This window comes from Stenella coeruleoalba (genome assembly GCF_951394435.1).
Source record: "Stenella coeruleoalba genome assembly, chromosome: 5".
Classification (NCBI taxonomy): Eukaryota; Metazoa; Chordata; class Mammalia; order Artiodactyla; family Delphinidae; genus Stenella; species Stenella coeruleoalba.
In genome coordinates this window covers 19,010,427-19,027,682 of record NC_137150.1, presented here as the reverse complement: position 1 = coordinate 19,027,682, position 17,256 = coordinate 19,010,427, and the positions used below count along the sequence as shown (strand labels likewise).

At 39.2% G+C, this 17,256-nt stretch overlaps 1 protein-coding gene across 1 annotated transcript in view; it reads right to left on the bottom strand.

Annotated features, from left to right (window-relative positions):
- Positions 1–6,861, bottom strand: part of CP (ceruloplasmin) — a gene marked incomplete at its 5' end in the record, with an annotated part of 62,617 nt that extends 55,756 nt beyond the window's left edge. Inside the window, one exon of the mRNA XM_079921260.1 lies at positions 6,716–6,861. Coding sequence (XP_079777386.1) covers positions 6,716–6,861 — 146 coding nt within the window. The remainder of the gene's footprint in view (positions 1–6,715) is intronic.
- Positions 6,862–17,256: the final 10,395 nt, after the last annotated feature.

The following is a 17,256-nucleotide window of genomic DNA, read 5'->3' as shown; positions in this document are numbered from 1 at the left end:
TTGGTGTGAGGGTCAGGCATCTGCATTTGCTAACAAATACCCCTGTGTGTTCTGATGCCACTCTGCGTTCATGGGCAACCTGAGTAAGGGAGGCTGCAAGGGCAAGGGGAAGAAAGAGGCCCAGTCCCACAGGCAGTGGGATTCCTGGAGGACATGAGACAGAAAGGTGGCAGGTTCTGTTTCCAGGCCATACCCTGGTCGTGGTCAAACGTCAGCTGGCATGGCAGCATGGGGGCACCTGATTGAGCCTGAGTGCTGGGACCAGTGAGCAGGGCCGCTTGGCAGTGGTCCTGGTGGCTGCATTTGGGCATTGGGAACAGGCTTTGGAGATAGTAGAGCCCCTGTGTTCTGAATTGACCAGGGGGTTTCAACAATGAGCATCTCATAGTTGTCACACTAGGGACCCCAATTTTTTAAAACCTGGATTGTTTAAACCCCAGGCTTCTCAACTTGTTCACTGAAAGATGAATGAGATGGGGTTCCGTTCCCCTATCATGGTGGGAGAAGGGCCAAGCTGGAAGTTAGAAAAATAAAGAAGTGACTTTTTTTGTACCCAGGATGGCAAATCCATGCTTAAGCCTTTATTTCTCATATTTGTTTTCATTTTCTAATTGTTTGTTGCAGTTTCCATTTTGTTAGAACAAAACAGAAAAAAAAAATTAAGAAAGGCTCTGAGAGACTTCGAGGACATCAAAATACATGGGAAAACATTCTTCCCTGGAAACAGCAACATTAGTACGGACAGGAGTATTCTTAATAAATAGATGTTTTACCAACAGCAAAATTCTGAGGCACTGAAGGCCACTGAGATTAAAGGCAGATTCATCCAGTCCACACTGCTGAGAGGAGGTCAGGAAGAGGGCAGTTCAGTCAGGCACGCAGCGGCAGCTGCAAAGCTTACGGTGCAAGGATGGAATTACTCTTGGGTCACACCAGAGGAACCTGGACAAGTCAGTCTCACACAGGTCCGTCTAAGCCTCGAGGTAAATTTTCTCCAGTGTCTGTACACACTCTTATTGCTAGGGGATTGGTCCCAATGATATTTAAATAGAGATTCTAGTCTGTGTTCTACCATGCTCTGTTGATCCATATCTTAAATAAAGCCAGAGTTTTAAAATAGCCCTCAAATTCTTACGACTTCATTTATAGTGTGTATTTATATTTCCTAAATGTGCCTGTAAAGCATTAAGAAATATGTCACATCCCTTTTCAATAAACTGTAGCAGACTTTGTCAAAATGCTTTCATTATATTGAAATTCTCCTGTATTAATCATTTCCTGAAATAGGAGGAGCATTGTCTAAGTTTTGGAATTCGTTTTTTTGTGTACAAAGATTTTTGGGGGAGGGGTGTGAAAATTACTTAAAAAAATAATTGATCTGAAATTATCATCTATCCAGTATTTTTAACATTTGGAATTCCTTTTATACACATAGCAATATGCAAAATGTGTTTCCCATCTTGTCTTTTTTTCTGAAACAAAATTAAATCTTAACCAAATTGGGAAATATTTCACATCACGTGATAGCTTGGGGGAGGCCTGTTTGCTTATGCTCTGTCTCCAAAGAAACATCAAACTGTCATTAGGGAATGTCTATTTAACTTTAAGAGCACGGCTTTGGGGACAAAGCTTCAGTTACTGGAAGCTTGCAGGAAGTTTGCCAATCAGATATCCAGTCAATAAAAAACCTATTATGGTTGTTCTTTGACCCGAACAAGTAATTCACATTAATCATAGTTCTTTCTGTTGGCAACTGTAACATGTTCTCTTCTATTCATTACAATAGATATGTCTCCCTCTCAGTAAACACATCCTTCCTTTTTAGCGCCCCCAATTCCTATAATCCTATAGCAATTCCTCTAATTTCTGGTAGATTCAGACCCAGAAGTGAGTTTTTAATGGTAGAGGAATTAAAACATTTTTTACACTGCCTTAGTAAGATAATAATAATGCTACTCTCATCCATAAATTCAGAGTGCACTCAAGATGATCAAGCCATGGTTACTAAAATGTGGGTAATGCACGTGAAAAGTTTCTGGAGTCTTAGCTTCATTCATTGAGACACAGTATATTCGTTTTCTCTTGCTGTGTAACAAATGATCATAAAGCAGCTTAAAACAGCACCTATTTATTATTTCACAGTTCCTTGGATCAGAAGTCTGGCATGGCATGACTGGGTTCTCTGCTCAGGTTATCACAGCTGGCATCAAGCTGTTGGCTGGGCTGAATACTTGTCTGGAGGATCTGTGGAGAAGTCTACTGCCAATCTCACTCAGGTTATTGGCAGAATTCAGTTCATTATGGTTGTAGGACTGGAATTCCTGCTTCCTTGCTAACTACCAGATGAGGACCTCTCCCAGTTCTTTAAGACCACCCATATTCCTTCCCAGTGGCTTCTTCCATCTTCAAGTCAGCAACAGTTTGTTGAATCCCCCTCAAACCTCTTTGAATCTCTCTGACTTCCTTTTCTTCTACTAGAGAATTCTCTGCTTTGGACTAGACCCACCCAGATCATGTCCTTAGTTTAAAGTCAACTGTATCACTGAATATAACATAAATCGTGGGAGTGATATCTCAGCATATTCACGGGTTCTGGAGTTTTAGGGTAGGATAACTTTGTGGGTCATTAAAAAAATTCTGCCTACTAGACACAGGAATCACAAGGAAAACAGTCAAAAATTAACTGGCAGGCAAAGACTTAACCTGGGTATGCATAGCACAAACTCAAGTGAATTACAGGTTCTCACTGGCCTGGCTTCATTAACACAGCATGAAAATGGTACCTAGGTGTCAGCCCTCTTTTGGATATGTTCTTGGGGAAAATAGCAGCTGTGATAATAAATTGTAGAGCCTGAAATGTATAAAATGGTGTAGTTACTTCATTAGTTCCTGCACACAGGCTGTCCTATATGAAGTGTTTCTAGCACACTAGATTTTGCTTACTATTTTTTATTTGGCAACCTTGGAATATGAGTCATCGTAAGCGACTTTTCCAGATTACTTTAGCTCATAATTATACCTCTTTAAGAATTATTTTAAATTTTAAGACCATTTTTGAAGGGGTAAAATGAATGCCTTCGGTGCAAGTTTTTTCTTTAAAAATGTTTTGTTTGCTTCCTTGTTTTCTTAAACAGGGTGAACTGGGGAAAAAATCAACTTCTTTTCTGATAATGATAGTAAACATTAACATTTATTGAATATTTATGGTATCCTGATCACTCAATATTATAATTATAATACTTATGATTATACCATAGTGTGGAATGTTCTTGGTTTGTTCTCTATTTCTTTGGGTAAAATTTGAGCTGTCATTTCTTCTGGTCCTTGGGTCTGCTTATGATGACATCTTCACTATAATATTTCTGATTTATTTCTCAAACCTACAGTGGGCTGGAAAACCAGGTAACAATGTTTGTAAGAACTGTATGTTAATTAAGTCACCAAGCCTGAGTGAGAGCCTATGAAGTTAGTGTAAAAGGGTTTTGTGAAGGCTCTTCTTGTGTTTAAGGATTTTTTTCACTTATTTCTAGCATCCTATATGTCACCAGGAAAAAAAGTAACCTGAAGATAAGAGGAGTATTGCTACTTATTGCTACTATGTAGCCAACAGTCAATACATATTTAATTAGTGTCTACCATGGGCCCAGAACAAAGTATTGCATTTGCTAATTGTTTTCATATGTATGTCTTTTATTCTCATTTAAGTACAAATAACTTAGGAGCAGGAACTATATTTTATAGATCTTTACTTATTGATTTGTTGAAATGACAGAGAAGGCACAGACCTAAGTAAATGGCAGTGCTGAGCATAAGGAAATTGCTTTCTACCTCACCCCATTAGAAATAAATATTACTGATATGACAAAAAAAAGTAAACTCTATTTTCCTAGTTAAAAGACATCCATACATTTTCTCTTTTATATCTGCCAGTGTTTTCAGTTCCACTATCCCACATATAACTCCATAAACTGACTTTTCTTATTTCGTTGTATCTTCTGATTTATTTCATTTATTTATTTATGGTGTGGATCTGTCCATACTAGGAACAAGGGAAAATTTTTACAACACAGCCTATAATTTTGTCTAGCTTCCTATATACTTTTATTCATTCACTTTCATTTACTCAAAATTATATTTATTTAGTGTGTCCTATGTTCTAGGTACTAGTGATCACTGGTGCATGAAAGAGATGGAGTTTCTGCCATCTCAATACATACTTTCATCTTCATTGTTCCAGACCTTCAAGGTCAACATCAGCTTAAACCTAATTCTCTGCCTAACAACTATCTTGCACTCTTTCAACCTGTTTCTCAGCCTATTTATCTCTACTCCTTTTTAGCCTTCACAGAACGACTGTCAGTAATCATGCCTGGTGATATCACATCAGTCTTTGCCATATTTATGTCCTACCCCCCACCAATTCATATGTTGAAATCCTAATCCCTAATGTGATTGTATTAGGAGGTGAGGCCTTTGGATGTGCTTAGGTCATGAGGGAGGAGCTCTCATGAACAGGGTAGATGCCTTATAAAAGAAGCTCCAAAGAGATCCTTAGTCCCTTCCACCAAGTGAGGACACAGTAAAAAGGCTATGAACTCGGAAGAGAGATGACCATGTTGGCACCTTGGACTTCTCAATCTCTTGAACTGTGAGAAATTAATTTCTGTTGTTGATTAGGTACCCAGTCTGGTGTATTTTGTTATAGAAGGCTGAATGGATTAAGTAGCTGGACATTCTGCAAATCTGAGACAAAGAGGAAGCAAAAAGTTGCTACCTGAACTCATCTATACAAAAAGGTTAGCATAGTACTGGCAAAATTGCTAAAGGCCTATTCAATATTTGCTGTTCAGATGTATTAAAAATTTCACAGACAGAGTGAGCATTGTCATCTAGAGTTTGCACAACTCTAGGCTGTTGCTGAAGCAAAAGAAGATGATCAAGCCTATGCTGTATAACCTCTCCAGCACACACAGGACATTAGAGTATTTAATCTTTTTTTTTTGATTGTGCTGTGCAGCATGTGGGATCTTAGTTCCCCAACCAGGGATTGAACCCACGCCCCCTGCATTGGAAGAGGGAGGGCTTCCAATCTTAACCACCGGACTGCCAGGAAAATCCTTAGAGTATTTAAAAATAAAGGAATTCTCTCCCCTCCCTGCAAAAAAATTCTTAACAAAGCCTTTTTCTCTTCTAAATTTCTAGAATTAGAGAAGACTTTACTAAAGTGTGCTTGGGCAATGTCTTGCACTTAGTTGATGCCCAGTAAAACTCATTTTATTTGATTTTTGACCATGAATAATGGCAGAAGGATGGTGGGTGAGGGCGTGGAGTAGGACAGTACTTTTTTTCCCCTAATATGTCTGACCTTTTAAAAAATGTGTCTAGTTTCCCTATTAAAAAATGCATAATTTATATTATGTTTAGCTAGGGAAAATGCTGAATGCATACAAAATAATGGTCCTTATGAAGCCATAAAAATATGTCATGTCCCTAAGAAGAGAACAGTAGCTCAAAACCAGGCTTAAAAAAATAATTGTAAGATATACTAGTTTTATTTACAATTAGTTATCTTTAGGTCAGAAACTTTCCTCACTGCATATTACTGAATTAATAACTTAACAATTATGTATTATTATCAGCTTTGAAAAATTTCAAACGTACATAAAATTAATGAGAATAGTGTATACCCATCAACAGAGTCAATGTCATGAAATTTGGCATACTTTATAGCCAATTTTTAAAGATACAATCTCAGCAGTTAATGGTCATTGGTTTCATTTGTCACCATTAACATACATTTTAAAGTATCACTATTAAGATACATTTATCATCTTTAAAATATATTTTCACCACCAAAATACATCTTTAAATGTTGTGAATATGGTTTTGAATAACAAATTTCAATTTGGTGTTAAATGTTTAACTAACATTATTAAAAGTGATGACCTCTGTATAGATAAACTTCTGTCACAAAAAACTTCAAGGAAAACTATACCCCTGGTTTTTCATGTGGTGGATGTTTCTGGAAATAAGGGACCTTTCAACTGAAACAAGAAAACCTTTAATTTACATAGAGCTTTTTGAGGAGGCATTATAATAAGTATCTCACATTTTTTTGCACATGTATTTTGTGCCAAGGACTGTACGAAGAGCTCTACGTGCACCCACTCTTTAAACAACCCCCTGAAGTATTCTCATTGTCTCCATTTTACAGGTTAGGATGCTGAGTCTGAGAAAGATGAATGTAATTAACAGTCCAGAGTCACCCAACGAGTATTAGGCAAAGTCATATTAAAATTGTATTTGATTTCTATAAATGATTCTTTGAAGGATTAAAAAACCTTTTATTTTTACCACTAGTAATCAGTAAACGGTATAGGAAATATAAAATTTTATACAGTCATTCTTTAGATGAAAGAACTTCTGCATAAACAGACAGAAAGACTGAACCCTGATGGGAGATGTGATAAGAACCAGAGGGGGTAATAAGAAGCCCACACAGTTCCTCATACCAAGTGGAAAGGAGTAAGGCAGCCTCTCAAAAAACAAACAAAATCCCAGGAATTAGAGATTTATTAAAGTGTCTAATGTTTCAAGTCCATATTTTGCAGTTTTTGTATATACAAATTAAAGAAATATTTCATCTTATTGGCTTTATTTTTTAAATCAATAATTTATAAATTTGGTCTATAATGAAGAAAAAATAGTGACTTACGTGTCAACTGAAATAAGTTTCTTTTCCCCATGGTCAGAGGCATAGTCCCAAGTTGTTTCAATAATTCCAATGTAATAATGTTTATCTTTCGCCCAGGCTGAGGTACTACATAAAATTAGAAAAATACAGAGCAAGGAAGTCTTCATTTTCTTTTCCTCTTGGAGCCTGAGAAGCAACGGAATGAAATCAGAAGCCGGCAACTTTATAAATAAGCCTTTCTCCCTTTATTTGCTTGATTGACAGAATTTTTTGTTGCACAAGACGAAATTATTTCGTTAAAGCAAATAACATTTTCCACTTCAGTTCAGTTCTCGTAAACCCAGGGAAAACTTAGTTGTCCATTGCCAGGATTCTCTGATTGCAAATTAAAAGTCAACAGTTATTGTTGGAGGCGCTGGAGTGTTTATAACTGTGCTTCTACCATTCATTGTGTAAATTCCAGGAGGGCAAAGTTCATGTCTAAATACTCCTTTTGTTCTTCCAACAATATGCTACAATACAATGCCCTCTTTCCTTTCGAAAAGCCTAACAATACCTAGTTACAACTTTAAGCTACAAAACATGATATTTAGCATGCCAGATTTAAGTACCCTCAAATAAGAATTTATTTTGAAGGCTTTATTTATTTTGTAAGCTCCGAACACATCATCATAGAAAGTTTATCAGATTATTGTGTATTGCTATATGCAAATAACTAGCAGAGAATAACAGGGGTTGATGATTCTGTTTTAATTATCGAAAAAATCAGACATAAATAAACCTGTCTTCAAAGGCAAAAGTTGATTTTAGTAAAGAGAAAGAGCTCTAGTTTATTAACCTGGGGTTTCTCTCTTTGATGTGGACATGAATTTGGGAGTAAAAGACTTTTTATTTTTTAGTTGAAGAAAATCCTGATGATAACAGTGCACATTTTGTGCTGATGTAATCTTTTTCTCTAGAATACCTCAATGCATTCTGTAAGTAGTTGCCAAAAGGTGTTTATAGAAATGGATTGGCATAGGAGAAGGCACCACAATGTTTGAATGATTCATTCATTTAATAAGTATTACTGAATGAGCCCTCTGCGCCAAACACTGTTCTAAGCACTGTGGGGATACAGCAGTGAATAAAACAGACATGAATCCCTACTCTCGTCAACTTACGTTCTACTGGGGAGAGACCAACTATATACAAATGAAGAGTGAAATATTTATTATTAGCAACTAGTGCTACAGAGAAACATAAATCAGAGAAGGAGACTGAATGCTAAGGAAAACAGCAGGATGAAGATCAAAATCTGATGACACCATGCGACCCCAGGCAAGATACATACTTGACCGCAGCCTCAGTTTCCTCATCTTTAAAATCTCAGCCTCAGAGGGCTATTGTTCAAATTAATTGAAATGACTCATGTTAGGTCACATAGTGGAGTCTCTCCTTTCACCAGCTAACAATAATCTTAACTAATTATCTTGATGCAGAAAATTGAGTCACAATGCCCAGGATGTCCCAAGACCTCCTTCTTGAGGCACCTTAAACAATTGTTTCCTCATGCCCACTGAGTGGACCTGAGTGGGACTAAAATCTTGCCCAGACTCCACTGGCCAAACCCTGTGTCTTGCAAGATGCTGTTCCTTTTAAAAATTGGTGCCCAGAAAGGTTCCTTTTTTCCAAATAGTCCACACAGAGAGAACATCTTTTAGTAGTTTATTCTTGTAGAGGGGGCACTTTTTTTTTTGAGGGGGCACTTTTTAATTGGCATGAAGCCCCTGTATGAGCCAGTGTATGGCTGATGGTGTAAATGATGCCATCTTGGGACTGCACAGTTCCTGTTCTTCCACTGACCTTACCCAGGGCTGTACTATGCAGGAAATCACTTATCTATCATCGAGGGCTTTGTAGTCAATAGATATTTTTTAATGATCTTTAGATCCAGGTGGCCCCTATGCCCTGAAGACCTTCACTGATATGTTGCCAGTGCCCGTGAGACTAGTTACCCATTCATAAATCTTGACGTAGAAATGTGCCTCCTGTTTCCAAGCAACTACCCTCATACCCTAGGTTAACTATAAAATTGTCCCAATGGCCCCTGGGTGGTGTGGAGAGCAGCTGCAAATGCTTCTGGATCCTTGTCTGCCAATCCTACCCTGTGAGGAATTTACTCTATAATAAATGAATCCATTGATTGTATGGAGCTGCCTGCCTCGATTTCTGGTGTCAAGATACCTTCTCAGTTCGTGGGCACTTTCCATCCCCTCCATCCTCCAACAATTGGTGAGCCAGCCAGGAGACAGAAAATGACACAGGAATGGGTAAAGGGGTCATGCTGGGGGAAGCCTGCTGTGGTGGGGGAAATCCCAGGCTGGCCAGCCTCTTCCATGTGGGGTGACCTGGCTAGGTTTGTGGGATACTTTGGGCCACTGTGTGAGTACAGGATGCCTGGAAAATGCCAAAGGGCTTCCTAGATATATTGACTGAAGCAGCAGGAAAGTGAAAGTGGAAAAAAAAGAGTGAGCAAGCTATCTCAGCTGTTGCATGGTCTTCATTATATGCTCTAAGGATTAGCACAGAAAAGGAATTACAGCTCAGCAGGAAACTAGAGAAGACTAAAGAGATTTTGTTGTTAGACAGGGCTGTCCAGAGGGCATGTTCTGCCACTTCTAACTTCATGTCAAAGAAAATACAACAGGAAGAGCATATTGTAGTGACGGCATGTAAGATAGCTAAAATACAGGGTGATAGGTTGCCCCACTCAAAGGTGAGGACTGTTATTTCACAGAACTGGGACTTCAAGAGGTGTGATCCTTGGGCTAATGACTTGTCAGAAGATGAAGACGTAATTATAGAGGAGGAAAAGGAAGCACAACCTCTGATCCAAACTAAAATTCAGGCCACTAGGGAACCAGGAGATAATTGAGAGGAGATCCCTACAGGCCCCAAAACCACAGTGCCAGAATATTCCTCCGCTGAGGTAATAGAATTAACCAGCAGGTTTAACCAGAAGAGTAGGGAAGGAATAGCAGGCTGGATGCCCCATTTATGGAATACTGGGAGAGATGGCATCATGTTAAATGGGTCAGAAATGTCTAAAATGGCCTTAGTTATACTGCAGCCTGGCCTCTGGCAACGTTTCTATGTGGCCGAGGGCGCCTAGCCAACTTGAGTGAGATGTGCCATCCCCACCACTAGGATGGCATCTATAGAAGAGTTACAAGAAATAGCACGAGAATTAGGAATGAAGCATGCAATCAATGTCCCTAATTTCTGAGGACCTGATAAAGAGTTATTTACAGCAGGTATGAAGGATCGTATCCAGAAGACTACTCCAGGAACTTGGTTAGTGACCTTGGTTAGGGACCTTAGTTTCAGTTTTGGCCCCAATTGTTAATCAACCCATTCAGATGACTGTGGCCATGATAGCTGATTTAAGTGAGACTGAAAAGATCTGACACATGGGAAATAGAGGGGTAGATAACACCAAAGAGAAAAAAAAAAAAAACACAAATAGTGAAGAAATTAAAGGGACCCAACTAGAATTTCCCACAGCAATTATGGCAAGAACTTGTATTAGCCAGGACCCCTAAAGAGAATAAATATAAACAACCTAATTCGGTCCTTTTAACCTTATAGAAAGCATTACCCAAAGAAAACCAGTTTACTCCCCTGACAGCAAGAGGAAGGGGCACAAGCCCACACTCTACCACTCTGGATAGATGAAGATCAGGGGTAGATACCCCCAGTTCTAGGGATCAGGGCTAGATACCAGGGTTGCTCCTTGGTATGGTCATAAGGGGTGACCAGAGACCCAATGTTGAACTATTTATTGTTCCTGCACCAATAAAATGACTTCTCTGGATTTAGTAGATACTGGTGCCCAGTGCACCCTGATCCGTGGGAATCCATCCAAGTTCCAAGGGGAAATATGACCCATTGATGGATATGGAGGCCAAATGGTGCAGGTGAAACATATGAGCTTGAATGTACAAATTGAAAGATTAAGTCCCCGTGTTTATCTGGTTTATATTTCACCCATACCTGGATATATTTTGGATGTGGATGTCCTACAGGACCTGGACCTCACAACCACCACCAGTAAATACTGCTTAAGAATCTGCAATCAAGGGCTTCCCTGGTGGTGCAGTGGTTGAGAGTCTGCCTGCTGATGCAGGAGACACGGGTTCGAGCCCTGGTCCGGGAAGATCCCACATGCCGCGGAGCGGCTGGGCCCATGAGCCATGGCTGCTGAGCCTGCGCATCCGGAGCCTGTGCTCTGCAATGGGAGAGGCCACAACAGTGAGAGGTCCGTGTACCGAAAAAAAAAAAAAATAGAATCTGCCATCAAGCCTGTAATTGTGGGTCATGCTAAATGGGACCCTGTAAAGTTTCCCATCCCCGGGAGAATGGTGGCAATAAAACAATATCGTCTACCAGGGGGACAGGAAGGAATAAAGGCTACCATCATGGGATTAGAGAAAGTAGGGGTTATAAGACCAGCACAAAGCCTGTTCTATAGCCCTATGTTGCTGGTGAAAAAAACCAAACAGCACCTGGCTTATGACAGTAGACTGTAGAGAATTATACAAGGTAACACCCTGTATCTATGCAGCAGTTCCAAACATAGCCCAACTCTTGGATACAATCTCCTTTTCTCTCAAGACAAACCACAGAGTCTTATATTTATCTAATGCCTTTTTCAGCATACCCTTAGTTAAGGGGTACCAGGACCAGTTAGCCTTCACGTGAGAAGGGAGGCAATGGACTTTTACTGTCTTACCCCAAGGTATATGTCCTGCTATATATATATATATGTCATAGAGTGTTCTGCCTATGTTTTCCTCTAAGAGTTTTAGAGTGTCTGACCTTACACTTAGGTCTTTAATCCATTTTGAGTTTATTTTTGTGTATGGTGTTAGGGAGGGTTCTAATTTCATTCTTTTCCATGTAGCTGTCCAGTTTTCCCAGCACCACTTATTGAAGAGACTGTCTTTTCTCCATTGTATATCTTTGCCTCATAGATTAGATGACCATAGGTGCATGAATTTATCTCTGGGCTTTCTATCCTGTTCCATTGATCTATATTTCTAGTTTTGTGCCAGTACCATATTGTCTTGATTACTGTAGCTTTGTAGTATAGTCTGAAGTCAGGGAGTCTGATTCATCCAGCTCCGTTTTTTTCCGTCAAGACTGCTTTGGCTATTTGGGGTCTTTTTTGTCTCCATACAAATTTTAAGTTTTTTTGTTCTAGTTCTATAAAAAATGCCATTGGTAATTTGATAGGGATTGCATTGATTCTGTAGATTGCTTTGAGTAGTATAGTCATTTTCACACTGTTGATTCTTCCAATCCAAGAACATGGTATATCTCTACATCTGTTTGTGTCATCTTTGATTTCTTTCATCAGTGTCATAGTTTTCTGAGCACAATTCTTTTACCTCCTTAGCTAGGTTTATGCCTAGGTATTTTATTCTTTTTGTTGCAATGGTGAATGGGATTGTTTCCTTAATTAACTTTCTGATCTTTCATTGTTGGTGTATGGGAATGCAACAGATTTCTGTGCATTAATTTTGTATCCTGCAACTTTACCAAATTCATTGATTAGCCCTAGTAGTTTACTGGTGGCATCTTTAGGATTCTCTATGTATAGTAACATGTCATCTGCAAACAGTGACAGTTTTACTTCTTCTTTTCCAATTTGTATTACTTTTATTTCTTTTTCTTCTCTGATTGCTGTGGCTAGGACTTCCAAAACTATGTTGAATAATAGTGGCAAGAGTGGACATCCTTGTCTTGTTCCTAACTTTAGAGGAAATGCTTTTAGTTTTCACCATTGAGAATGATGTTTGCTGTGGGTTTTTTACATATGGGCTTTATTATGTTGAGGTATGCCCAATTTCTGGAGAGTTTCTATCATAAATGGGTGTCATAAATGGGTATTGAATATTGTCAAAAGATTTTTCTGCATCTATTGATATGATCATATGGTTTTTCTTCTTCAGTTTGTTAATATGGTGTATCACATTGATTGGTTTGCATGTATTGAAGAATCCTTGCATCCCTGGGAAAAATCCCACTTGATCATGGTGTGTGATCCTTTTAGTGTGTTGTTAGATTCTGTGTGCTAGTATTTTGTTGAGGACTTTTGCATCTATGTTCATCAGTGATATTGACCTATAGTTTTCTTTCTTTGTGACATCGTTGTCTGGTTTTGGTGTCACAGTGATGGTGGCCTCATAGTATGAGTTTGGGAGCATTCCTTCCTCTGCAATTTTTTGGAAGAGTTTGAGAAGGATGGGTGTTAGCTCTTCTCTAAATGTTTGATAGAATTAATCTGTGAAGGCATCTGGTCCTGAACTTTTGTTTGTTGGAAGATTTTTAATCACATTTTCAATTTCATTACTTGTGATTGGCCTGTTCATATTTTCTATTTCTTCTTGGTTCAGTCTTGGAAGGTTATACCTTCCTAAGAATTTGTCCATTTCTTCCAGGTTGTCCATTTTATTCACCCAAAGTCGCTTGTAGTAGTCTCTATGATGCTTTGTATTTCTGCGGTGTCTGTTGTAACTTGCCCTTTCTCATTTCTAATTTTATTGATTTGAGTCCTCTCCCTCTTTTTCTTGATGAGTCTGGCTAAAGGTTTATCAATGTTTTTTATCTTCTCAAAGAACAAGCTTTTAGTTTTATTGATCTGTGCTATTGTTTTCTCTGTTTCTATTTAATTTATTTCTGCTCTGATCTTTATGATTTCTTTCCTTCTACTAACTTTGGGTTTTGTTTTTTTTTTCTTTCTATAGTTCCTTTAGGTGTAGGTTAGATTGTTTATATGAGATTTTTCTTGTTTCTTGAGGTAGGCTTGTATAGCTATTAACTTCCTTCTTAGAACGTGTTTGCTGCATCCAATAGGTTTTGGATCATTGTGTTTTCATTGTCATTTGTCTCTATGTATTTTTTTATTTCCTCTTTGATTTCTTCAGTGATCTCTTGGTTATTTAGTAAGATATTGTTTAGCTTCCATGTGTTTGTGTTTTTTACATATTTTCCCCTGTAATTGATTTCTAATCTCATAGCATTGTGGTCAGAAAAGATGCTTGATATGATTTCAATTTTCTTAAATTTACCAAGGCTTGATTTGTGGCCCAAGATGTGATGTATCCTGGAGAATGTTCCGTGCACACTTGAGAAGGAAGTGTAATCTGCTGTTTTGGGATGGATGCCCTATAAATATCAATTAAATCTATCTGGTCTATTGTGTCATTTAAGGCTTGTGTTTCCTTATTAAATTCCTGTCTGGATGATTTGTCCATTGGTGTAAGAGAGGTGTTAAAGTCCCCCACTATTATTGTGTTACTGTCGATTTCCTCTTTTATAGCCATTAGCATTTGCCTTATGTGCTGAGGTGCTCCTGTGTTGGGTGCATATAAATTTATAATTGTTATATTTTCTTCTTGGATTAATCTCTTGATCATTATGTTGTGTCCTTCCTTGTCTCTTGTAACATTCTTTATTTCAAAGTCTATTTTATCTCATATGAGTATTGTTACTCCAGCTTTCTTTTGATTTCCATTTGCATGGAATATCTTTTTCCATCCCCTCACTTTCAGTCTGTATGTATCCCTAGTTCTGAAGTGGGTCTCTTGTAGACAGCATATATATAGGTCTTGTTTTTGTATCCATTCAGCAAGCCTGTGTCTTTTGGTTGGAGCCTTTAATCCCTTCACATTTAAGGTGATTATGTATGTTCTGATTACAATTTTCTTAATTGTTTTGGGTTTGTTTTTGTAGGTCCTCTTCTTGTCTTGTGTTTCCCACTTAGAGAAGTTCCTTTAGCATTTGTTGTAGAGCTGGTTTGGTGGTGCTGAATATTCTTGGTTTTTGCTTGTCTGTAAAGTTTTTGATTTCTCCATTGAATTTGAATGAGATCCTTGCCGGGCAGAGTAGTCTTTGTTGTAGGTTCTTGCCTTTCAACACTTTAAATATATCGTGTCACTCCCTTCTGGTTTGTAGAATTTCTGCTGAGAAATCAGTTGTTAACCTTATGGGAGTTCCCTTGTATATTTTTTTTTTTTGTCATTTTTCCCTTGTTGCTTTTAATAATTTTCTTTGTCTTTAATTTTTTCCAATTTGATTACTATGTTTCTCAGCATTTTTCTCCTTGGGTTTATCCTGCCTGGGATTCTCTGCATTTCCTGGACTTGAGTGGCTATTTCCTTTCCCATGATAGCAATGTTTTTGACTATAATCTCTTCAAATATTTTCTTGGGTCCTTTCTCTCTCTCTCTTCTCCTTCTTGGACCCCTATAATGTGAATGTTGGTGTATTTAATGTTGTCCCAGAGGTCTCTTAGGCTGTCTTCATTTCTTTTCTTTCTTTTTTCTTTATTCTGGTCCACAGCAATGAATTCCACCATTCTGTCTTCCAGGTCACTTATCCATTCTTCTGCCTCAGTTATTCTGCTATTGATTCCTTCTAGTGTATTTTTCATTTCAGTTATTTTTCATCTCTGTTTGTTTGTTCTTTAATTATTCTAGGTGTTTGTTGTTTAATTCTTCTAGGTCTTTGTTAAACATTTCTTGTATCTTCTCAATCTTTGCTTCCATTCTTTTTTCGAGGTCCTGGATCATCTTCGCTACCATTATTCTGAGTTCTTTTTCTGGAAGGTGGCCTATCCCCTCTTCATTTAATTTTTTTTCTGGGGTTTTATCTTGTTCCTTCATCTGGCACATAGTCCTCTGCCTTTTCATCTTGTCTATCTTTCTGTGAATGTGGTTTTTGTTCCACAGGCTGCAGGATTGTAGCTCTTGGTTCTGCTGTCTGCCCTCTGGTGGATGAGGCTATCTAAGAGGCTTGTGCAAGCTTCCTGATGGAAGGGACTTGTGGTATGTAGAGCTGGGTGTTGATGTGGTCTTGTGGGTTATTGAGCCCAGTAAAACTTTAATCTGCTTGTCTGCTAATGGGTGGGGCTGAGTTCCTTCCCTGTTGGTTGTTTGGCCTGAGGCAACCCAGCACTGAAGCCTACAGGCTCTTTCCTGGGGCTAATGGCAGACTCTGGGAGGGCTCACGCCAAGGAGTACTTCCCAAAACTTCTGCTGCCAGTGTCCTGGTCCCCTTAGTGAGACACAGCCAACCCCCACCTCTGCAGGAGACTCTCCAACACTTGCAGGTAGGTCTGGTTCAGTCTTCTATGGGGTCACTGCTCCTTCCCCCGGGTCCTGATGTGCACACTGCTTTGTGTGTGCCCTCCAAGAGTGGAGTCTCTGTTTCCCCCTGTCCTGTCAACGTCCTGCAATCAAATCCCACTAACTTTCAAAGTCTGATTCTCTGGGAATTCCTCCTCCCATCATTGGACCCCCAGGTTGGAAAGCCTGATGGGGGGGCTCAGACTCTTCACTCCAATGGGTGGACTTCTGTGGTATAATTGTTCTCCAGTTTGTGAGTCTCCCACCTGAAGACAGCAGTTATGGGATTTGATTTTATTGTGATTACACCCTCCTGACGTCTCATTGTGGCTTCTCCTTTGTCTTTGATGTGGGGTATCTTTTTTGGTGAGTTCCAGTGTCTTCCTGACAATGATTGTTCAGCAGTTAATCGCGATTCTGGTGCTCTTGCAAGAGGGAGTGCGCGCACAACCTTCTATTCTGCCATCTTAAGCCAGTCCTATCCTATACTGAAAAGAGAATGCAGTCATTTTGGCAAGTGTATTTGCTTTAATCGGAGTGAAGCTAAAGCAATGACTTTCAAACTTTGGTGTCTGTCAGAGTTTATCAGGCAGGGGTCTAGACATATGCATTTTTCTCAAAGCTGTCGGGAGGGACAACTGGCCCCAAGGCTATGCAATGGAAAGTTGTGAGGGCTGCTGTGGCTTTGGACCTCAGCAGACCTCAGACTGGGGCCCCATGTTCTGTGCCAGAAACCTGCACAGCTTAACCTGGGGCTTCTGGAAGGCTACCAAAACTTGTACCTTCATTGGACAGGAATGCTGTACATATATGCCTGCATAGGAATCCAACGTAACTGATTTACTGTCCTGTGTGAAAACAGTCAGTAATCAAATGGTTTCCTTTGCTGATGCTTCTACCTCTGACTTACTTCTCTCCTAGGTAAATGGGGAAGCGTAGTTCTTAGTATTCTTTTATGTTTAGTGGGAATCCTTTGTTCTTGCTGCTGCTCACCTTGTTGCTATGGGTTTGGAATGCAAGCCACCCTGGATGTCTGGCCCTAGGGTCTACAGGGAAGAATGACAGATAAGATTGTGGAGCCATCAAGTTGTTGGGGGTGGAGTGTACGGCTGTTGTCTTAACTGATGCCATCTTGGGCTCATCCAGTTCCTCCTGTCCTTCCACTGACCCTACTCAGGACTGTAGTACATGGGAAATCGCTTCTCTTTCAACAAGGGCTTGGTAGTAAATAGATATTGGTTAATGACTGTTAGGTCCAGGTGGCCTCTGTGCTCTGTTAGCCTCCAGTAATGAAGACCTTCACTGACATATTCCTGGCAAACCATGAAACTAGTTACTAATTCATAAATCTTGACTTAGGAATGTGCTTCCTGTTTCCAAGCATCTACC